Below are 24,705 nucleotides of genomic sequence, written 5' to 3' on the forward strand. Positions count from 1 at the left end.
TAACTTTACAAATAATTTATTCCTTAATAAAATATATAAAACAGGCAAAATAAAATGGTAAAGCCAAGTCTGTTTTATAATACCAAGAGCATCACAAGCGGATATGTACGCCTGTATGTTATTGGGTGTCTGTTTCACTCATAATTTTATAAAGCCAGATACCCGTTTAAAATAAATTATTTTTTGGTGTAACTTCAATAAGCTTAAATCTGTTTAAACGTTCCAAATGACAACACATTGATTTGTTTAATTTTCTCAAATGTGTGGTCATTTTAGATACCGGCTTAAGTTCAAATAACATAAATATGTGTAGCAAAATAATTCAAAAATGACACAGATAATTTCAATATATGACTTAAATGCACTACGATATTTAATGAAACAGTCCTCAGGACTACAAGCTTTGCTGTACATGCACGGTCCGCCTCTGATATGTCTAATGCGTTTCATGTGTATAATATCTTGACCGGATTTTAAGCAATGGTTAAAGAAAAAAGATATGACAACAATGACACCTTTATCGTGTGGTATACAATATTCAACCTAGGTAAATCTTATGGGCATACGTCACTGGCGTCATTCACTCTACTGGTCAGCTATTAATAACAAGTAATCCGATTAGCTACATCAATCTTAGATCCATTCAATACTGATATTCAATACTAATACCAGCCTAAAGCTAGAACTGTACCTCTATTGTTTCTTTAAAACACACGAGCTAAAGTCAGTTTAAAAGAAAAAATAAGTTTCAAATCACGTAACATATGACTACGTTTGGCATTAACACTTTTAATTAAACAGTTGAATGAGAATACAGGAATGTATACATGTCATTTGATCCGTATCAATAAGTCCTCTAGTCTACGAACACAAGATATCTGAGAATAAAGCTCCAGTTAGGTCCCGTTAACCATCAAGTTCAACTGACTCGGTGCGAGGTGAAATACTAAATAACTGTCATTAAAAGTTTGTGGTTTCCGTGTTTTTATTGCAACATCCCGTATGACATTTCCAATAAGCAACACTGTTCACAAAGAGTGTGTTGCTAATGTGTCATAACCTATAAAATCAGTCTTAAAAATGCACCAATAAAACACTAGTCTGTAGATGATGATGATGGTGATGATGATGACGATGACGATGAGGAGGAGGATGAGGAGAAGGGGGAGGAGTTTTTGCTAGCACTCCACTTCCATGCGCGTGTCGACAAAAAGCGGTTCCGGGGCTGCCGTGGGAACGCAGTTCCGTTCACGGAGCTGGTCGATGGCGTCGAGGAGTGCGTCAGGAAAGTGGTTGGCAAGCATGTCTGGACTGACAATTATCTCCGTGAACTCTTCCCGGGACTTCCACATTGCAGAAAACTCGTCGTCGCCACTCAATACGCTGTAGGGAAATGAGATTTGTTACAATAACTATAATTACAGCTGTAAACTTATAATTTAAATGCATGATTTCTTTTGTAATGATACAACTTTATAACATGATAAAATGCATAAGAAAGGTATTAGTAAAGAGATCTTAACAAATTGAACCGCTCTCAAGTGAGCATCCTAAACTAGAATATATGTTCAATCTTTGCCCAAATTGCCAACACCGAGGTCGACCTACCTCTCTTCTATATGCAGGATACGTCCCGGCAGATGGAGCGGCTCATAGCTGTTCTGGATAGTCTTACTGTGGGCCTCGCACTCTTCAAGGGACATCTGAGCAACAGAAGTCACAGTGTTTAATCATTATTTGCACCAAAAATTGCTCTGAACACCGTTCGTACATATATATGTGTATATATATATATATATATATATATATATATATATATATATATATATATATATATATATATATATATATATTTTACAAAAAATGGAAATAAATAATGGTTTACAGGAATTTTATCACGTCAAGATTTTCAACTACAATTGGTACACATTATAACAACAGTAAACAACGCCTCACGCGCTCATAGGCGGATCCAGGGGGGGGGCGGACCCGGCGCCCCCCCCCCCTAAAATTTTCCAAGTAAATGTATAAATTATTAATATCGTTCCATCATTGTAGATAGCTTTTAAGGTTATGATTTGCTCCACACAAAAAATAGATCTCGATTTACCGTGGTTGTATCGAATATCTATTTGGCCACATTGGACTCTTACGAAACATAATTGGTCCGAGACGTTGTGGAACGCTCTTATCGATTAAATTATCGATTATGACGTATTCAGTAGAATGTGTTAGCGTTTGGCTATCCTCCGTTTTTACGGCTATACGCAGGAAGTAAAACGCCGTTCAATCGGACACATGCGTAGTTTTGTAGTGAATATCGGACGGCTGAAATACATGCGGGGAATATCGGACACAACAGTTATTTTAATAAAATATGTTCTGGTTTTATTCGACATTGTGTTGAATGTATTAACCCTGAGAAGTCAGTGAAACAGACGTTTGCTCGTCTGTTTCACTTTTCGGATCGTTCGTCATAATGACTAAATACAATGTACAGAATAGCACCCACCAGACTACGTTCTGTGCAAACAAATTTTTTTTATTTGTCTTCACATTTCTATGACTTTGGAAGTATTTTAAAGTTTATTACTATAAGCGACTGTCTTATGCTAAACAAATCTGTTCGAAAAATTGATATGGCGGGAGTGTCAAACAGCTTTGAATCATATCAGACGCCGAGTAGCTTGTCATCTTATATGGATCCAAGCTGTTTCCATATTAATTATATCATTAGCCGGAAAGGAGTTAATATTTCACCTTCTCTGAATATATTCGCAGAAGTCAGTATAAAGCGACTTAAAACAATAAACTAGAAATGAATGGCAGTAAATGCTTAATGTTTTTTTGCAAAACGCTTAATGCTTTATGCGAAATGCTTAATGCGAAATGCGAAAAGCTCTGATTCAATATTTTTTACCGTTGTTAGCATAAATTGAGGAGTATCATTTTGTATGAAATGAAAAAAGGAACACATTAATTTGAAAAATACTTTTATCTACATGTAATAGAGGTGAAAAATAATACGTTTGTTGTGTCTATTCATTAGAATAACATATATAAACACACCAATACAATATAATATTCAGAAACGGTAAAGTAAAGAGGTGTCCTAGAGAAAAAAAGCCAGAAAGTCAGTTAGATTGCGAATAGCAAGATGTGCAACTCTGTATATTGCTGTAAACGCGTTAGGTTAGAAAGAGTATAGTTTCTTCCACCGTATAATAATATTTCTGTAGCAGTATCAGTAGCCTATGTCTTACATCCCCTTCACTGCCGGGAGCAGTTCGGAACGTGCACAATATTTCGTCCGATTCAATTTGATTGTGTTATGCCATATGTGAAATGCTTTTTGGGAAATGATTTTTGTGCAAAATGCGAGATGCTAAATGCTTCATGCGAAATGCGAGATGCGAAGGAAATCCGTTTTTCAGGAGGTGTTACTATATTTAGATTTCACATAGCACGAGCTTCCGTAATTCCGTACCCGGCCATTCGATTGGTCGAAAATGATACTATTGTTCTATATATAGCATTTGCATAACGCATTTCGCAAGAAGCATTGAGCCCCGGCGTTCCATAGTAAACACATGCAATAGTTTAAGAGCTTAAGGCCGTCGCGAAGGCCTCCGACCCCCTGAATTACCATGAAAACACATGGGGGCCTTAGCGGCCATTAGAAGTCAATTTCAGAAGTTACGCCCCCCCCCCCCCCTAACTGAGAAACCTGGATCCGCCACTGGCACTTTTGGTGAAATGTTATTCAACGTCAATTATTATTACTAAGTATGAAAGAAAAAACACACACTCGTGTTTCCGGCCCAAATCGAGAAATGAAACCCTCGGATACGATGCGTTGCTGGTAACTCGAAAATCATCCTTACCTGCTTACGCACGTGCCCTCGGGTAGGATTTTTCGATGCAGACCGGAAACACATGATAGGTGTTATAAATATTTCTGCATCTCACCATATTTTGTCTTCTTTCGAGATTATCATTTTTAAACATAAACTTCGAGGGGTTTGTACCTTTAAACTACACCTGATATCCTGCACGACGCCATTTGAACCATCCGTGACGTCACCATTGCTATGTGTGACGTCATCTTCCATCATTCCACTGCGTCCACAGCACATCCGCCAGCAACCAGACGACAATATCTGGTACTGTAATAATTTGTTGAATTGTTGATTACATGGGATGTGTCAAGTATCAAAAAAGGAACCAAAATTACATGTAATTTCAAATTTCAAAGTCCAAAATGTTGAGCTGTATCGTCATTTAGCTGGACATGCAGCTCAACATTAAAAGTGACAGGGTCATACATGAATATTGCTGATTGTTGAGCCAACTTCACGCACAATAAAAAATGTATGTTGCGTTAGGGTTTCTTATTAAAACACCAAATTTGGTAGGTTTATAATATTAATACTATTCTAAACGGCTAATGCGAATAGGGAATATAATTCATGCCATTCATTCGTCTTTATTATTGTACAAAAAACTGGGCCAGTATTTTTAAAACATCTCAAGTCATTTCGTATCTTAATTCAATTTCCTAATTTAAGTATCTGAAGATCATGTGATATAATAACGTAATAATTTCTAATATATATTATCTTCATTGATTTGATTGAACATAGCTGCTTTAAAAAACAAATATTTACACCTCAACTTCCATTCCTTAAATGAACTGCGTTTCGGTAATTGCGTTCATCAACATCTTCGGATATGTTCGGATCGTAATTCATTGCATAACAATATACATGAAAGCTATTGATCTTGTTATTGGTTGTATTGTGTCTGCAGGTCCCGTACAATATAGATCAACATTTTTAAAAATGAACATTACATGGCACGTCATAATGCAGACAAATTATAACATATCATTATCAATGCATAGACAATAGAAACCATGAAATGCACACACAATACCAAGGATGACACAAAAAAGAGAAAAATGATTCTCACTTATTTCCATTGTGTTCCTTGAAAAATTGGTGGCAGTAACCATGGAATAGTCATGTAGTTTAGCAAAATTGTTAAGTACAAGGATAATAAATCTAGACAAGTTATAATCTTATATCACAGATAATTAATTGCATAAATTATATCACAGAACTCATTAACATTATTACTCTGCATTCATAGCCTATTACACTGCATTCATGGCCTAAGTATTGTAACAGAAGACTTGAGATCATAATGTATGGAATAAAAAAATGCCATTCAAAATGGCAATACTGTAAAGCAATATTAATATCACAATGAGATATGATAAGATATAAGGAAATACGTGTGAATAAGAACCCTACATGCTAATAAAAATGAAATTATTATGATAGCTAAAAATAAAAATTTATTCTATTAATATCACAATGAGATATGATAAGATATAAAGAAATACGTATGAATAAGAACCCTACATGCTAATAAAAATGAAATTATTATGATAGCTAAATATAAAAAATTCAAAATGATCTTTAAGACTGTAATAGGTACTGTTTGATGGCAGACTTGAAATGGTTAGGTTTTGAAATATTCCTTATATTTTGAGGAAGACTATTCCACAAATTTCTATTTACAGAATGGGTAAGAAAGGATTACTTAAAGGTTTTATTAAATGAAATGAAGATTTTTTTAACAATTCTTGAATGAAATAATGAACTATTGGTGTAAATATAAATATAAAGTACGCGTGGAGTCCTTCGGACTCCACACATTTTGACCAGCCCAATTGCGTTCATACCCCGATAATGACATCAAGCCCGCAATTTATTCCTTTAGACATGCACTGGCCGTGCATGGAGACCTGTATGACGGTGTCAGGCCTTTATTACCTTTGGCATTCGTGTCTCGTTGATGGCGGTGATGATCTGGATCTTGAGATCGTCCATCATGAGCATCCCCTGGCGGCAGATGATGTCGTCCCCTAGCACAACCGAACACACAACGTCCTCCGCCCACTCACATACTTCCGGGCTGAAACAAGGACCAACTATTTATTATAGAGATGATGATGATGATGATGATGATGATGATGATGATGATGATGATGATGATGATGATGATGATGATGACGATGATGATGATGATTACCATAGACACAGCATTTGTGTGCCTTCGGAATGTTAATTGAAAGTTGAAATGAAAACCAGGTTTATATAACTTCATAGAAACATATTCGGGCATCGCATCGCATCATGGAAAACATAAAGACATAAATCGATTTGCCGACAAATGCATAATTCAGATTCATTTTATATCCGCTGTTTTTCTTGTTGTTTTTGTTGTTGTTGTTGTTGTTGTTGTTGTTGTTGTTGTTGTTGTTGTTTTACCTCACGAGTTCGCCCGGCGGGGAGAAAGCGTAACAGCGGACTTTAGGGTAGTTTGTCTTGAGGAGAATTGTTAGCATGGCAGCGACCCCTGCACCCAGACTGTGGCCCGTGATTACGAGGTCCTCGCACTGAAACGTAGAACAGGAAATGATAGTTTGATGGGTGCGATTTATGGATTTTTCGGATTGTTAGGATGGATTGCGAACGGTAATACCGTCCTATAACTAGTAGGCCCATCATCTTAAGCACATAACACAAGCTATGATTGAAGGTATATGTTGTTTGTGTATGTCAACGTTTATAATAATAATAATGTTATTTGTGAGCCAGAGGCAATAGTCGAATTGAAAGTGTGGGTAGTGTGTAACGGATACCCAGTCAAAATCAAACCATAAAATGATGTAAAACAGAATCATTGAAGGCATGACTTTGTCGGACCAAGAACCAGCTGCAAATAAACAATACTATTATATATAATTATATTACTAAAAAAAGATGCCTTTAAAACAAAACAAATTAAGTATATAACCATGCTTTAAACAGACTGTGCATGTAGTATTTGCACTGGTTTACATCGTTTTACATACACTTGCCAAGGTCATTTTTTTATCAGGTTTCGTGGAAACAATTTATCAAAAATTAACTCCTTTGAACGTGCGTCTGGTTAATGATTGTGTTTTTGTCCAGGTGCTTATGTAATATTAAAGTTGATGATTAGTTTTTTTGTTACACATGACTTGTACATTTCTGAGTGGCATCGTGATACATAAACTATTTGACTATTTACTTTATTCCATAATTATCACAGTCTTGTAAACAAATGGTGTTTACAAACAACAGTATCTTGCCACAGTGATTTGGTGGGAATGAGCTGAATTTTGACCTTTACAAAATTTAGTGACATTTAACCTAAAATAACCTAAAATGATAAAAATATACATTTTTTCTTCAGATTCATCAAAGGTGTACTCTATTTAGACAATTCGTGATTTTCTGACTTTGTAAAAGTGCAGTAATTCATAGTTATTTTATGCTAGATCGTTGGTAGGAGTGACCCCTTTGATGAATCTGAAGAAAAAAAATGTATATTTTAGGTTATTTTAGGTAAAATGTCACTAAATTTTGTAAAGGTCAAAATTCAGCTCATTCCCACCAAATCACCGTGTATCTTGCAGTATTGGATAGTTTTTGGAACATTATCAAATGCTTTTGAGCACTTACAGATGGTAAACCATTAACAACTCTATAGTGCTGAGTCTATCTCCTCAAGCTCACGAGAATTCCGAGCAGGTTTTTGCATAACTCTGATCGCGCATTAACATGGTTCTTCTTTTAGTTTATGTTTTTCGCACTCAAACAACTACATTATATAGAAGGTAAGTGTGATAAGACATGTTTTATACTAGGCTAAACAATCGTGTTTGTGTGAACTTTGCTATTTCAGCGATTATTTTCCCTGCTCGGCAGAACCTGCGAATCAAAACATCGAGTGTGGTTCACATATAATATTATATATACATAGACACTGGGTCGATTGTTCAACGTTAAAGTGAACTATTGTATGATGTGCTGCTATATTGAAATAAAACGAGCACATCTGAAACAGTTCTCTCAATATTTGAAAGAAGTACTGCAACTCACGAGCATGTGCATGTTCTTACCAGGGTTTTAAGTAATTGAAAGTTAACAACGATGACGTTAACAAAACATTGACAACTTAAACAAAGTTCTGAACAATCGGCCTATTTTGTTATCAATGCTGCCACCTTTGCCCGGTTGAAAGCCTCCTGTATGATACCGCCGTCTTGGAGCGTCTTCTGGATGTAGAGGGCGCTCTGCAGGATGCCTTTGTGACCACTTCCGGTCACGCTCGGGATGTTCAGGTCATCCCGCTCAATCACCAGGTCCGTCACCACGTCCTGAAACATTCGTTGAAAACTGATTTTTACGAGCAGACGACACTGCTAACATTTTTGTTCCGTTTTTGTACATAATTACTCTCACATTTGGTCAGTTTCCATCGACATCTAGACCGAAAGCTTAATATATATTGTCAGTCAGAAAAAAATACTTAAATTATTGATAATAATAATAATAATTTACACTCGAAACCCGTTGGCTCGATAACGCTTGGCTCGATTTCCTCGTTGACTCGAATTTGATGTAAAGGACCGTTTTTTAATCTATGTAAGCATTCCCGCTTGGCTCGATATTTTCGAGGCTCGATGTATTTTGGCTAGTCCCTGGGATATTGAACCAACGGGTTTCGACTGTACAAGGCTTCTTTTGATTGTAATACCTGTAGAGAAAGAGTTCCCCTTATGGCAATCACAACCGCATTCGACTCCCTGTCGATTACCACGTAAAATGGAATCTCGTAGATCTGCAATATTAACCAACATGATATGTTTGTGTTTTAAGACAATGTGACACTAATGAGGATTGCCAAAAACCATAATAGAGTTACAGACAACGCAATGCCAAGATCTTGATGTACCTGCATGCGTGTGACCAAAACGTATGTTTAAACAAAAGATTGATAACGATTCTACAAATAGCTTTTATCAATCATAATGGAAGCAGTGGTCGAAATTAGCATAAGCCCCCAAATTCTGAATTTCATCTAGCAATGCTTGCTACTGATTATTTATGCCATAAAGTAATGTAAGATTTCGGGCACGTTTATCTGAAATTCTGATTTCGACAGTTGTGGAAGGTATATTTCATCTTTCAACCTTAAAGGCCTAGTTTAAGCCTTTTATAAGTGACCCCCCCATAGTACACAAGCTCTGTGTATTGATCTTAATCTAATTGCCTGGTACCAACTTATCAGATCTCCGATCTGAGTATCTTGCTGTGCAGTTTTGGAGGTTTAATAATAGAAACGGACCCTAAATGGCCCTGAGTCAATAAAGAAATACACAGGAAATTGGCCCCTACTGTTACACCAGTGCAATATACAGGAGATGCACAGCAGGGGATTGTCATGCCAAACATTCCTTAACCTATGCCTTAAATACAGTAAATATGGGATACCAGGGAGCTAGGGCTGGTGCTGGTACTTACCCCGTTTTTAAGACTTGCATACACAATGTCTTCCGTATGGACTCCTGACGTTTTCAGGAACGCCGCCGTATTGCACAAACAGCAATTGTCCATGTTCACCCGTTCGTCAGGCCGTATACATGCACAGCATCTGCAAAACGTCTCATACCATATAACTATTGCATTCATCCGTTATGCAGCTTTCATTTGCACCACGTGCTTAAAAATATTTTACTGTTTTGGGACGCACGCTCGAACGAAATCCTATATAGCACGAGAAATCTATCCGGATGACGTCTGACAGAATACTTGTTTTGTTAAAGACAGACAGCCAGACAGACACCTGACAGAGGTCACACAGCCACACAGACAGACAGACACATAGACACATGGACACGCAGACGCACAGCCAGCCAGTCAGCCAGCCAGACAGACATACTTCATTTACTGTTGTTTTGAATAATAACATGGGGTTTGAGATGAATAGAAAGATGGAACTATGATACAGAGTAACTGGTCAGTATGGAATGCTGGAGTATGTTCGGACTCGTACCCATCCAATGTGGTTTTTTAAGGTGAACGGTACTTGTCCAAATATATACATATTGTAATTTAAGGAAATTATATAAATATAGTGTAAGGGGTTTGAATTTCGTTGTGATCATTGCATTTATACAAGCACGTTAATCGTTCATAATCAAACTTCTGACAAACCATTACACATACATTTAACGATGGTGGCATTATTTAACTTGACGACATCTCTCTTTGAAACGGTCATGAAAAATTGTTATAAAATTATCTTTTTAGGATATCTTAACATGAATCAAATAATGAATTAAAGTCACCTGCATGCTGAGCAGAGCCCACAGAGGCCACATAGGCGGTTGGTAAGGGTGAGATAGAATGGCCACCCATAACTTCCGATGGCAAACCGGAGGTAGTGGCTCATGAGGTCAAGGGTCATCCACGGCGGCGGAGCTCGCGTCTCCTCTAGGAGGATCCCAGGGGAGTCAACTGTGTCCTCCATAGGCCTGTTATGATAGGAAAAGGGATTCTTTCAAAAAGGGTAATCTGGATTCTATTAAACGTCTAAGTAAACTTTGATCACTCATGTGATTGGAAAATATGGGGGTTAAATAGGACAGTTTCATACAGCCGAAACTCTCTATGTAGAACGATGTTATCTCGATAATCTGGAAATGTCGATTTTTTCGGTAAAGTTTCACACTTTTTGTGTTTCGGTTATATCGAATGTTCGTTATCTCGAAGTATTTCCCGAGGTCCGAACGACTACGACATATACTGTACATATAAAGAGTGCTTAATAAGATTTTTTTTTAAAGTACAAAGGATATTATAAGTATCTTCCATGGTCGAGAGTGTAAGATAGGTTCATTCCGACCCGAGCGTAGGGTGTTTTGCGGAAACGAGGTTTACCGAGTTTCCGAAAAAACACCCTGCGCGAGGGTCGGGATGAACCTATCTTACACGAGCGGCTATGGTAGATACTTTTTCTCCCACCTCAGTTAAAGAAAATTAAGTAAAATTGTATTTTTTGCTGGAACTCTTTTGTGCTTAGTGAAAATAATTGCGTACGGATATGCGATAATTCGTGGTTGTCATGGATATTCGCGCAGTGATTCAGAGTATGTAAATGGTCTGATCGGTCTTAAAATAGTTCTAAGAAGAGTGAAGCATTATTTCTTGTATGGTGCGTGGAAATTGTTTTCTGGTGACATTGGAAGCGAGAAATAATTAACAAGCGTTCTCAATATTGCCACAAGACAAGGTTTCCATGATGCGCTACAGACGACAGTCTTCAACAAGGGACGTAATTACAATGTGGCGACCATTAAAAAGAAGTTCCACACGAGCATTTTATCTTCGCCCGTGGGCAAGATAAGAATTTCTAGCATGGTTAAATTAATGGATCTACTTATCTGAGGTGGGAGAAAAGGTAATCTTGATCAGTGAAATACCATCACACATAAAATGTTATCATTTAGTACACAACACAGGTTATCATTGGGCCGACTGGTCATAACTTCAGATCACAAGTGCAATTAACATTTAAACGTTAACAACGATGACGTAAACAACGTTAAAAACGTTCTGAACAATCGGCCGTTTTTTAAAACGTAAGTCATATACATCATCAACACAGGGAGTATAGTATATTCAAGAGAAGAATATATGTATTTTCAGATAATTCTAAACAAAGCACTACTATGCGTTATCTGGCATATATTTTGTGTCGTGGCTAGCTTGGTATGGGATAGTGGGGAGTTAAATATACTATATGCATGTGTTTCCAAATCAGAGTGTTTTAGTACGAAATATGTTACCAGGGGCGGATCCAGGATTTGATATAAGATGGGGTGTGTTGACAGGTTTTTTTTGGGATACTCCCCCAGGAAATTTTTAACAATTTTTAGTCCGAAATGTTGCTTTTGAAATAAAAGGTAAACTTGGGCGATTTTTGCTGTTGTTCAGTTTTTTTTTTGTTTTTTTTTGTTGTTGTTTTTTTTGGGTGGGAGGGGGGGGGGCGCCGGCTGTGCCCCCCACCCCTGGAACCGCTAGTGGTTACAGACACCTGTATTTTTACTTTTCGAAGCAAAACATTAAATGCATATCCATGAATTATCGTTCGGCTTATACATGTATGGTGATTTGTTTCGGCTTTAAAAATCCTAAAAAGGTACTTAAAACTCTACAGAAAACACATGTTGTCAAGGAAAGGTATATTAGGGCACAAACAAAACAGTAGTAACGCTAGAAAAAAGCTTACTGGTAAAAGCCTCACATTGGTCTCAGATGCTTAAAACGAACACAGAACGCTATTTGCCAGACAGAACGCTGCCTAAAAACGAACATCTGGGGCCATGATTACGAACAGTCTCAAGTCCAAGTCTAGACTCAGACTCAGAAAAACATTTATATTAAGGAACAAAAACATTTATTTATTTATTTTATAAAATTCTAAGTAAATAATAGAACAACGTTCAAATAGTATTATATTTCAGCAAAGTTCACCATCAATGCTTTGCTAGAAGGAAAATTACAATAAAATGAAGGTTTGCCTTATTGAGTCTGGAGTCTGAAATAAGACTTGAGACTGTTCGTAATCACTCCCCCAGGGCCTTACAAAGAATGGCTCTGATAGTTGTGTAAGCTCTCGACACTAACATTATAAAACCAACTTGAGTATTAAAGGCTTGAGCTGCATGTACATGTGTGGTCATATGTAAGAATTAGTGCGCCCGCATAAATATTGCAAAACTCTGCTATCGTTTTAAGCGTCTTGACCTCCATAGATGACAGAGAGAAAGTCCATGCCATCCAAAGCGCCAGGCATGCGTATACTAACACTGACGTATACCGTTTGTTCTCCGTCTCGTTAACGTACACACGCCACTGCTGACGTTTACGTTCCTGCTTACGGCTTAACAGGATCAAGCCGGCGATGACGTCAGACGGCACGAGATCGACACCCTATGCAGATATCAAATATGTTTAGACATCATTCATTTAATTCAAATTCAAACTCTTTTTTAAAATCAATACATTCACATGTAATATAGATTCAATCACATGGAAAAAAACATATTTTTTAAGTGATATACCTTTAACTACTTACTAAATAATACACTAATTGTAAATTTTAATTACTGATAAAAAGATTGTAATCGTGTATTTTATAGATGAAAACGCAAAAATATTAAATGATTGGTGAGTGCTAAAAGATTTACTGTGACTTATATGGGCGTCAGAGTGCATCTTAAAAGTTGATAAAATTGTATCATACATGGCACAACTCGTATTTTTCAAATTAAGAATAAAACCAAAAATGTTTTTTATATCCCTCTTGATACGCCCTACATTGCAAAGTCATATTTTTTAATTTAATACCGTAATTAAATAGATTTATGGTATTGTGGAATAACTTCCATGTAAAACATTTTGAAACAGTCACAAATATTCATGACTCATACCGACCTTAAATTACATGGGTTTGTCGGATCTATATACTGAAACTTATCTAGTATCTATTACAAGGGGAAACACCTTCCATAGTAGGTAGATTATAAGAAATAAACATCATGCGACGATTTAAGAAATATGCATTATTTCAACAAATAGGCAATATGAACACTCAAGAGTCTTTGTAGTGGTATAGTTGTCGTGAAAATCCCCTTGAGGAAAATAGTTTATATTGTCACGGAAAATAATTTCCGTCAGGCATAAACTTGAAGTTATATTATATATAAATTATTTAAATGGTTGTCTTGACTACTATTTCACTTAAACTGTCCTACATGCATTTGTAGCGTTACCTTCCTTCTTAAAATAAAGCAGCAAATCACGTCATCCCCTGTGACTCCATATACTAGTATTACAATTTGTACAAGTGGAGAAATGTTTTCAAATAATGACAATCATAAAAAAATATATAACAAATTTGATAGAAGTACTGTACACATTGCACGCAATGTTAACCGAATTCTAAACAAGTTTGCATTTTTATAACTAAACTTTCAATCTGTAGAGTGCATCTTTAATGTACTTATATTTAACAACATAAAACTGTAAAGAGTGGAAAGAGAATACCAAGGCTGAAACAAGATAAGATCAACAATGACCCTTATTTGTGATGGTCAAGTTTCTGAGCCAAAAGCCTGTGAATATTTACAGTTATATACACAAATATTAAATGATTTGCAATGCTGATATTGGTGAATTTCAGCAGGTCCCTTGTATAAATACGTAGGACTGTAACAAATTAACCCTTCCATTGCCCGACCTCTCTGTGTTTACCTTAAAGTAGTCCGCGGAGAGCTCAGCAAGTGTAGCAAAAACGCTTGTGTCTTCCCCGTCCCCCCGGGCACACATGAACATGCACTTGCATCTGCAAAAAGGGAGAAAATACATGAAAGTTAGAGCAATAAAGCTGTGATGGTTGAGTGCATTTTAGGTATTGTACAATGTCAAAAATTGCCCATTTTCAAACTAAACGCCAACAAATGGCGCTCGGTCAAATGTTAGTCCACAGGCTAAATGGCCGTCAGCGAGTCTTTTGACGATTTTTTTTTTTACTTTGGCAGACTCGTATTACAGGGATACATAAGAAATGTCAAAATAAAAAAGCACCCTTGATCGCTCTTTATTGTAAGTACATTGTAGGTCAAATGTCAATTCATAGTTACATGCATTTTGCTGTTTGTTATTTGGAAATACTAGAGTTGATATTAAAAACAAACTGCTCGATTATGTGTAAATTACTGATATATTAGTCCCAGTTTGATCAGGTGTTTGTGACTGTCTCACCGTTTCTCCCACTGTTTAGTTGTTCTCACGGACCGCCGGGACGCCCGCTTGAAGCTCCGGACTTGCGTGTGCGCACGTTTCTTGTTCTTTCCGGTATAAAGGTTACACACAACTAAACACACAATCATTGCAATGACAAATACAACCCATCCAGCTATCACAGTGCCCTTGGCGAGTCTCACAACATTTCTATGACAGTGCTCCGCAGCGTCAAAAGCGGTCCACGTACCATAGGCATTCCATATTACTTCCGGTAAGGCGATTGAAAGTCTTATATAAAGGAGGATCGGAAGTGGCGTTCGAGCACTGCTGTCCGCGATGGTTCCCCGCATACTGACGGCGAGTATGAAATACTCTAAAACCGCAGTAACGACAAGGAAGAAGACGAGGCCCACAAAGTACACGTGCAATACGAGACTGTCCGGACACGTGGCATCTAGGTCCTGACCGTACATCGCATAAAACGCCACCACCATCACTGTCCTGTAAGAACATCAATATTTTCATATAATATACAGTTGTACTGTATGTAACGCCCATTTATAAGTCATACCACTTAAAAACCTGGATCCATAAAAAAGACCATAATTACTATACCTGGGCTGGTATTCGTAAACCGTCTTTTCTTATGCACCAGTCAATTGTAACCACGCCCCCCCCCCCCTCCGGGTCCGGGGGTATACCGGGGATAGCCGGGGAAATGGGCCGTGTTTTTACCTTCCAGGTGGCCCCGCAGTGCCGGGTGAATGCGGTGGTTTTGTCTTCACGCTAAATATAGCGGGGAATGGGCCTTACCTAGAGTCCCTTGGGTGCGGGGTCATTTGGCGGGGACGTTGCCCGGGCTTGGCAAGACCGAAAGTCAAAGTCCCCGCCATTCCCCGGACCTGGGGGGGTGGGGTGTTACAATTGACTGGTGCATTAACTTCAGTAGATTTCTTTAAACGTTCAAAGAGTCAGTTTGAAAAGAAATATAAGTTTTTGTAGCATAAAAAGTTTTAAGGTTCTTAAAGTAAATGGAAATAAACTATTTTAGATAGTATTAAGTTAACACATGTATATCACACGACCAGGGAGATAACACATGTATATCACACGACCAGGGGGATAACACATGTATATCACACGACCAGGGAGTTAACACATGTATATCACACGACCAGGGAGTTAACACATGTATATCACACGACCAGGGAGTTAACACATGTATATCACACGACCAGGGAGTTAACACATGTATATCACACGACCAGGGAGTTAACACATGTATATCACACGACCAGGGAGTTAACACATGTATATCACACGACCAGGGAGTTAACACATGTATATCACACGACCAGGGAGTTAACACATGTATATCACACGACCCACATGTATATCACACGACCAGGGAGATACATAACTTAGGAGAATGAGTAAAGTTAGGATGTCACTTAAGTTGTTACATGAATATCGCCCCTGGTTACCAGAAATTACAATATGGGTGGAATACATGAAAGGCAGGCCCCACATATCACAAACATACTCTCGTCAAAGCCCAAATTCAGTCTCAACTCATTTAACCATATAAAATCAAAAGTTATTAAAACTCGTATATGGTTTTACGCATTTTAAAAGCTCGTTCTCTCATGGACTATGTTGATTAAAACATTTGGTCAGGATTCCAAAGAAAAAATATCTACATCATTAGATGTAATTGAGTACAACTCAAAGTTTTAACAATGCTCAAGTATATTTTTGGCTCTAGAATAAGTTTTCTTTGGAGTATTGACGATGGGCTTTATCAACACATTCTATGAGGAAATGAGTTTCTAGAAATAGTAAGAATACAATAATTTGCATCATACTATGCTTTATGTGGTAAAATGAGTTGAAACTGAGATTTGACTTTCATCTAAGAGTGTGACATTGGGGTCTGGGCTGGTATTCAATTTTGGTCTGAATTAGATATCTAAGAACGATGTAGCTAATCGGATTACTTGTTATTAATAACTGACCAATAGAGTGGATGAAGTCAATGAGGTATGGCTGTAAGATTGACTTAAGCTGTATATTGAATACCACCCTGGGCCAGTATTCAATATTGATCTTATCCTTATCTTTGGACATGTCTCAGAAATTCCACTCAGCCTTTTGGTCAGCTAAATATACAGGCCAATCAACACATTTAGATTCTAATCTTAAATTTAAGTTCAATCTAAGTTGGTTAAACTCGATTTGAGGAAAAAGGACGTTTATAAAGTGATAAAAAATCATCGAGAAATTGTGAATACTCGTATTTTATAATGCTACTTTATACGTGTAATACAACTTGAAGATTTAATATGCGCTGCTGTGTCCTGAAAGTTAAATATTTACACGACAGACCAGCGTTCAAGTGTCTTTTAATTGATTTACAATACAACTTGTAATTATTATTGGGTGGGTATTGAATGAATATACAATCTGTCTTAGTCCATGTTTAACCCGGAGTAAATTGATATTTAGAAAATGAATACAATTCTACTTGACGTGTATCGCTGATGAGAAAAGCAGACATTCACCACATGTGTAAACTAACTGACTTCCGTCATTATGATGAAACGAACACAGGTATTTGACTCAGTGTTTGGTCTGAAATGATATATTAAAAGGACTAGACACCAGATGGTCCCGAAATCGGCAAATACATTATTTCTTCTTAACAAGCCCAGCATTGTCAAGAAGATCTAGTATGGGGCCGTTAATACATAACTTCACATAATTAAAAGAATATTTTATCGCTGTCTCAGCCGAGTTTACCCGTTCAAAAATAGCATATAATGGTTTCCCAGTTTATAGTGTGTATATTTATCATGAGGAAGTCACGTGAAAGGTACAAATACATATACCGACACTATCTTAAAATTAACTGGTATTTACATGAACGACAACCCAAGTAAATTTCGAATTTGAAAAATACGCAAAAAAACTGCGAAAGATACATGTGTAGTTAGTAGGGATGGCAACGAGTAGTAAAATTAATACTCGAGTACTCGGACGATCGTTCGATCGAGTACTCGGGTACTCGATTACTCGGAAAAATTGAATATGTGTTCGCAAAGACAAGATTGAGTATACATGTATCGTTAATGACGCATATTGTGCGTTGGTCGAATTATTGGTCATTTTGACCTTTAAAGTAAACATTCATTACGTATTTTAACAAAAAATGATATAAAAAGAAAACAAATGTTGTTTCAGGCTTTTAATTTGTCTTATTCGTTTCATTTTATACAAGTATGCACTGCAGAAATGAACAACAATAAGAATTACAATGAACGAAAATTAAAAGCATACATAAAAATAGTGAACGAAATTCAGTTGTTCACTCTATAATTTAATTTTTAAATGATAGTTTTTCGTACTGTTTTATTGTTGTTGGCCTCATTAATATTCATAATTCTTGATTTAAAATATCAACCAATCAATTGTGATAATCGTTGCAAAAATACGCCCGTTAAGAAATCAATAAATTTTCGTAACGGTCGATACTTGCTCGTTAGCGTCCATTGTTTGTTGAAAGGTCTCGAATTGGTATACGAAAGAATTGTGTAGGTGAAAGTACCTCTATCAAAACTTCGCTAATTGTCATCAGTGCTAATTTGAAATAGGGGTCCTTTGTTGACAGTTTGCAACTATCACAACAACTCTCAACTAATTGATTGAGGTCAATTGTGTACACAGCGGGGATTAGAGGGACCGTTAATTGTCCTCTTGGCAACTAACCAGATCTGATATTTTGTCTGTAAATCGTGTATTTGGTGATTTTTATAGATTTTTTTCCGAGTACTCGAGTAGTGATTTGGTACTCGAGTACTCGGACGTTCGATCGAGTACTCGAGTACTCGGGTACTCGTTGCCATCCCTAGTAGTTAGCGATGTGATACATCAGTAAGTAAGATTCAATGCGTTGTACACAATGATGACAATATAATGTAAGTTTCTGACACTTTTCTTTTTTTCTGGCAATGGTTTCATCTGGTGCCAAGTCCCTTTAGTGTCATAATACAGTGTCAATGACCTGCGCCCTGTTTAAATATATATCGTATGCTCGATTAACTTCTATGCGTAAATGCGTTTCAAAAAATAGTATCGTAAAGAAATTTATCGGATACATTCTGCCCGTACATGAGCACCTCTTAAAGGCCTAGTTTAAGCCATCTATAAGTGACCCCCCCCCCCCCCAAAAAAAAAAAAAAAAAAAAAAAAACACCAAAAAAAACACCAAAAAAACCCCCAACAACAACAAAAAAACAACAATAAAAACAATAACAAAAAACAAACAAACTGTATTATAAGTACACAACCTCTGTTTATTGATCTTAAACTACTTGCCTTGATCCCTCTTATCAGATCTCTCATCTGAGTATCCTGCTGTGCAGTTTTGAAAGTTTTATTATAAAATGGACCCTAAATGGCCCTGAGCCAATACACGAATATACAGGAAATCGGCCCTTACAGTGACCCCAGTGCAATAAGCAGGAGATGCACAGCAGGGGATTATCATGCCAAATATTCCTGAAACTATGCCTTTAAGCAGCGTAAGATTTACGACTTCGATATCATATTGAAACTTGGCGCTGGTTTTTTGTCCACAATCCTTATTTTTATCAGCATTAGGTTATAAAATGAGATTAATATATCCTTTCAGACCAAACACTGAGTCAAATTCCTGTGATGATAAGCGCGTGTAGTGAGAAAGTACTCCTAAACAGAAATGTCAAAGTATGAACATACAATAGAGGCCTCTCTAACAATAATTGATACTAAATAATATACATCTCTGTTGAATATGTCTTTGCTCTTCACGATGATTTGTATATGATTTGTTTCATATGTTATGTCTCATGGCTATGAATGCTGTAACATTGTATGCTGAATAATGATATGTATGTATGTACGTAGTTATTCGGAACTATCAATTAAGAGCGATTAGCAAACGATCAGGAAATTGCTCATTATACATACATATAGGGAATGTTTAAATACTAGTATTGTATATTGGATAACACAAACACGTCATGTTTTTTTTCTAACTTTTATACTTTTACATCTAAACGTTTTGGCATTACGCCTTCACCAGGAGATACATTAAAAACAATAATATATCATTTTACTTCTTTATTGATCTTTTTATGGACAGTCAGATACAAATTATACTTGGCTCTGATTTAATTAAACAGCATAACTTCAGGTACAGATACTTATCGTGGCAAATCAATGTCCATACATATGTAATTGACTAATTTAAGTGATAATATAAATATATATATATATCTATATATGTAAGGCCAACAAAAAATTAAAAGTGTGTTTTTTCTCACCATTAACTGAAAAAATAGGTTAAGAGGGGAGGCATTACTTTTTCATTAGTGTTTTTAAGGACCGAAGTTCTGTACCAAACCGACCTATTTCAGGGGATATCGCTATTTTGGAATATCTTGAATATAAACTTGTCAAATTGTAACAAGTTCACTCAAAGAATAAACAAAGTATTCAATGTTGATGTATATAAGTAAACAAACCTTCTAAAAACTTCTATTCGAACAATCGGAATGTGGCACCTACCAAAGTATCCTTATAGTGCCGTCAATGGCGCCTGGAAACACAAAATCATCACTTCCGATCCCCCAGCTTCTCTTGAAGAGCACGAGCTGTGGCATCTCTTCTAGTCACGTGAGACCCCAAGGACAATAGCGACCCTCCTTCCGTTCGGCGCTCTCCGTTTGTAAATGACTACAAGGCCGATGTGACTTTTACACTCTCTTACTGAAGCACCATTTATTTATTATCCACAGGAAGAAAAGCTTATATTCACTGGTTCGAACTGTTTTATGTCGATGACAATCAGATATTCTAGTGTTTGTAAATTTTAAGCCAGAAGCTGATATGTCTGTTGGTAACACTTCTACAAATTTGATTGATCATATTCATCGTAATTAAAACACTGCTTTGAAAACACTCCGTTTATCATCTACGACCCACCCCTACGGGTCAGTTGTTAGTCCCGAGTCTTATCCATGTTATCGCTGGCTATTTCTTCTGGTCTACTCACACACTGAAATGGTACGTGCATGTGTTAAATTAAATGTATTCGAACAAAACAGCGTTTTATAATCTAATTAGATTAGGTTACTGAAATATGTTTGCATTTTTAAGTCACTGGCTACATAAAAGCAATATTATACTTGAAATATATTTAAATGCGATCGCCGAGTGGGTCTAACCAAACCCCCATCCCTCCCGACGAAATCTACAAGAATGCGGAAAAAAATGTTAAATACAGAAACATTACTAGTCCTTATATCATCATAATATCGGTGGAGCAGAGAGACACTTAGCAACCGTTTATATCATTGTTATTTTACCTGTTAACAAAACCATTACATCATATTACATTTCATCAAAAGCCATTGATAGTAAGCGTCAATGAAGTGCAAAATTCTTACTTTAACAATCTACTTGATCTTCCGTTCACACTTAATAGGCCGCATCCAGTTAAAGAAATTGTAGGTCAACAAACGATAATACTTTTAAAGTACTATAGTATGTCAACATATCCGCCTTAAATGTATGAGCCGAATGCGTCCAATCTCTTGTTTGACTACGATATGAAATATATAATAATTCCTCATTTATTAATTTGCGAGGGTAATTGGTTTACGTCTTATCAGGAAATAGTGTCTGGGAATACCAGAAATTGAAGCAGTAATTCTCCCCACTTCTGTTTATATTGAGGTAATTTGCATCTCTTTGATTTCTAGAACTACAGATATATACAGATGTTTCATCTTCCAATCTATTTCTAGCAGTTGCTCTACCACAAAATATATGTGTATGAAAAATGCTCTGTGATAATTCTTATCCACCCTGCACTAGTGGTACAATGATTGTCAGAATCAGTATAATGACAGGTAACTGCAATTTAAAACATTACGTTTTGCCTCATTTTTGGAGAAAATAAAAGTATAAATCTACACCATTCAAAATACGTAGAACAACATGGTTTCTTTAGTGAAATACCGTAAACTTGAAAAATTATCGGCCATTAGCGGACCCCTGAAGGGGAAGGCACCTTGTTCACAAATGAATGTATAATGTCATTATGGTAGGGAAATTATGAATAAATAAAACCAGAAAGTACCATTTTAGGCTATAATTATCCTAAACATATTAAAATCCCAAAGATGCGCCCCTAAATTGCACCCCCACTAACGTCAAACCCTGGACCCGCCCATGTAGACATGTATTATACAAACAATATTCACCTCCGAGCGTTTCCATGCAAACAATAATTCTTCCTATTTATTTAAGACATCAGACTTCCTGGTTAAAAACCTACAAAACATATCATACATTCTTAACTTTAACAACTGAATACAAATTACTTACCGCTTAAGATCTTAAGATAAAATCCCGCAAACACCTTTAAGCATATATAGCTGAATATCTATATATCCACTGTTCGTAAACGTTAATACTGCACTATTGGGTCCCCGACATAAAGCATTTATAGTTTATTACCATACCCAAACAATCGTTGATTCGTACATTAAGATATGAAGTATTTATCAACTAAAAGTATAAAGAATAACTGACCTTAACGTTCATTTAAATTATTTATATCCTCTATCTGATTTCCACATATCTGTAGCGTTATGGGTCACCTATGTTCAATGTGTAAAGAATTTAGAGGGGTGGAGCGAGTTAAAAACGCCTCATACCCAAAGGTGAAACCGATCGTATAGCAGTTTTGTATCAAGTTAAAATCACCATACGTCTTTCAGCTAAATTCACTCCACAAAAATGCTCCACATGATAGTTTTACAGGTTGATATTCATTGAACGCAAACCATCACAACATCGTTAAGACAGTTGTGATAAATGAAATGCAGTTAATCGTTATTTCAGCGCATCTTTTCCTTTCCATTTAAGATAAAACATGTTTTATGGTAAAAAAATAAATATGAAAATGTTGTTTTGGGTTAAGCACAATTTAATTCAAATACATTACGGTTTCGCCCACACCTTCACGGCAATCAGGGATGATCCATTAAACGAAAGCATATCCCACAAACTCGTCTCCTTGATCTATTAATGGTTTAAAGCTGCACTCTCACAGATTTACCGTTTTGCCAACTTTTTTTATTTTTTGTTTTGGAATGACCAAATTTTTGCGTAAATATCAGCAAACCAGTGATATAAGACTGCTGACAAAAGACCAGATAGCAGATTTTCATATTCCCGTTCGAAAATTAATGGTTGATGGCGTAAACCGATAATAACGGTTTAAAAAATGCATAAAAAAATCAATTTTTGACCTTAAATATAAAAATCTGCGATCTAACTTTTTTTCAGCAATCTTATATGAATTCCATGGATTTTCACAAAAAAAATGGCTCGTTCAACGACAAAAAAAAAAAAAGTTGTCAAAACGTTCAATCTGTGAGAGTGCAGCCTTAAATGTTTCGTCATAGATACAATCATTATCGTTAAATAAACAAACCCAACATTCTTCATTGGCATTATAAACCCTCCGAGTTCGGAATGGTTATCTTACACTGTTTATCTTATACATCCTTAAACATGATATTTGCCCCAATCTCATCCTATTCAAGGCTGGCAACAATAACAACAACAACCATATAAATTATATAATAAGCTTATAAACTACATTTTCAAACACTCCAATTACCTGTTTTGTTTAAAAATCATATACATATATTATCCATAACTCATATATACTGACGTACTATTACGTATAAGCTATTATATTATAAAGCTTAAATTAATTCAAGTTCAATTCTTCTAAGCTATGGAAGAACGATTTGTTCGCCAATATAATGGCCACCACGCTACTAGACTGTCCCTTGTGATATCAAATTGTCTCATTGTTAATTACTTAATTTAATCGGCAGATAATGACAGGCACCACCATATAATATAATGCGGGAATTGAATTGTTATTTCAATAATTGACATAATTAGCATGTCTAGTATTGGCAATAAAAACCATTTTATTAACCACAAAGACATAATGACATAAAATAAATATCTAAAATAACCAACAAGCAACATGCGTGTCTAGGTATTCAACATTTTGTTGGCTGATCAAGGAAGTTGCAAAGAGGTCTGAATCTAATAGATTTCTAAGATAATAAACGATATCTCATTGATAAAAAAACATATATCAGATATTATAAGGGCCAATACAATGGTTAAATTAAATTTGGGCCTAACTCGGCATTGCACTGACCCTGTGACTTTTAATGAAGACAGTTTCTCAAATACAGTCAAATTTTTAATATAACTAAATGAAATATAAAAAAGTAAAAAGCTTGTGAAAGTTACATTAAAACCAGCAGTATGGTGTGACAAACGTTGCTATAGTATATCGTTAAAATATTGATTTGTTTTATAAATGTATTCGATGCCGTGAAATATTTCTTTTGTAAAATTACTTTTTTAATCAATGTGGCCAAATATTCATTCAATAATTTGATATATTCATTAAATCCTAAGAGATACTGTTTTGTATATCAATACTTCATATTAAAGACGACCAAATCAATATTTTTAAAACATTCATCCAATCCCCCAAACAATTATGTGAAACAATTTTTTATCCTTTACAAATAATTGTTTAGTCAGGACAAGTGGCGTGTAATGAGATGTACAAAAAAAATATTGAATGAAAGGATTGGCATGCATCAACGAAATTGTACCGTGTCTTTTTAATACCTCAGTGAAATCAAAGTTTTGAGTGGGTTTGGCGGTTTTATGCAGTGCCCCACCCAATTCGTTGTAAATACCTTAATCCGCTACTAAAGACGATCCACATATAGAGTATTGTCTTTGACTTTGGCAGATAAAACAATTAAGATAAAAATAGAAACGAGCGACAAAATTCCAATGCACTGAAGTCAATAGTTTCACTACATCACCGGTTAATATTTGTCACTGTTAACTTAAA

At 36.1% G+C, this 24,705-nt stretch overlaps 1 protein-coding gene across 9 annotated transcripts; it reads right to left on the reverse strand.

Annotated features, from left to right (window-relative positions):
* On the reverse strand, positions 1-24,705 carry LOC128243300 (diacylglycerol lipase-beta-like). 9 transcript variants are annotated; one of them, XM_052960987.1, is made up of 15 exons: positions 22,332-22,604; positions 22,001-22,070; positions 20,301-20,790; positions 14,712-15,194; positions 14,202-14,292; positions 12,754-12,878; positions 10,232-10,417; positions 9,405-9,534; positions 8,638-8,721; positions 8,105-8,257; positions 6,339-6,466; positions 5,841-5,982; positions 4,029-4,166; positions 1,609-1,703; positions 1-1,383 (listed from the first exon to the last, which is right to left on the reverse strand). In XM_052960987.1, the coding sequence occupies exons 3-15, from the start codon at positions 20,393-20,395 to the stop codon at positions 1,179-1,181; spliced, it is 2,055 nt and encodes a 684-aa protein (XP_052816947.1). In that variant the 5' UTR covers positions 20,396-20,790; positions 22,001-22,070; positions 22,332-22,604; the 3' UTR covers positions 1-1,178. The 9 variants fall into 9 exon arrangements, with proteins under 9 accessions (XP_052816947.1, XP_052816946.1, XP_052816949.1 ...); XM_052960986.1 differs by lacking the exons at positions 22,001-22,070; positions 22,332-22,604 and adding exons at positions 21,182-21,336; positions 22,125-22,315; XM_052960989.1 differs by lacking the exons at positions 22,001-22,070; positions 22,332-22,604 and adding an exon at positions 24,545-24,705.

The sequence above is a fragment of the Mya arenaria genome, chromosome 8, assembly GCF_026914265.1.
Source record: "Mya arenaria isolate MELC-2E11 chromosome 8, ASM2691426v1".
Taxonomy (NCBI): Eukaryota; Metazoa; Mollusca; class Bivalvia; order Myida; family Myidae; genus Mya; species Mya arenaria.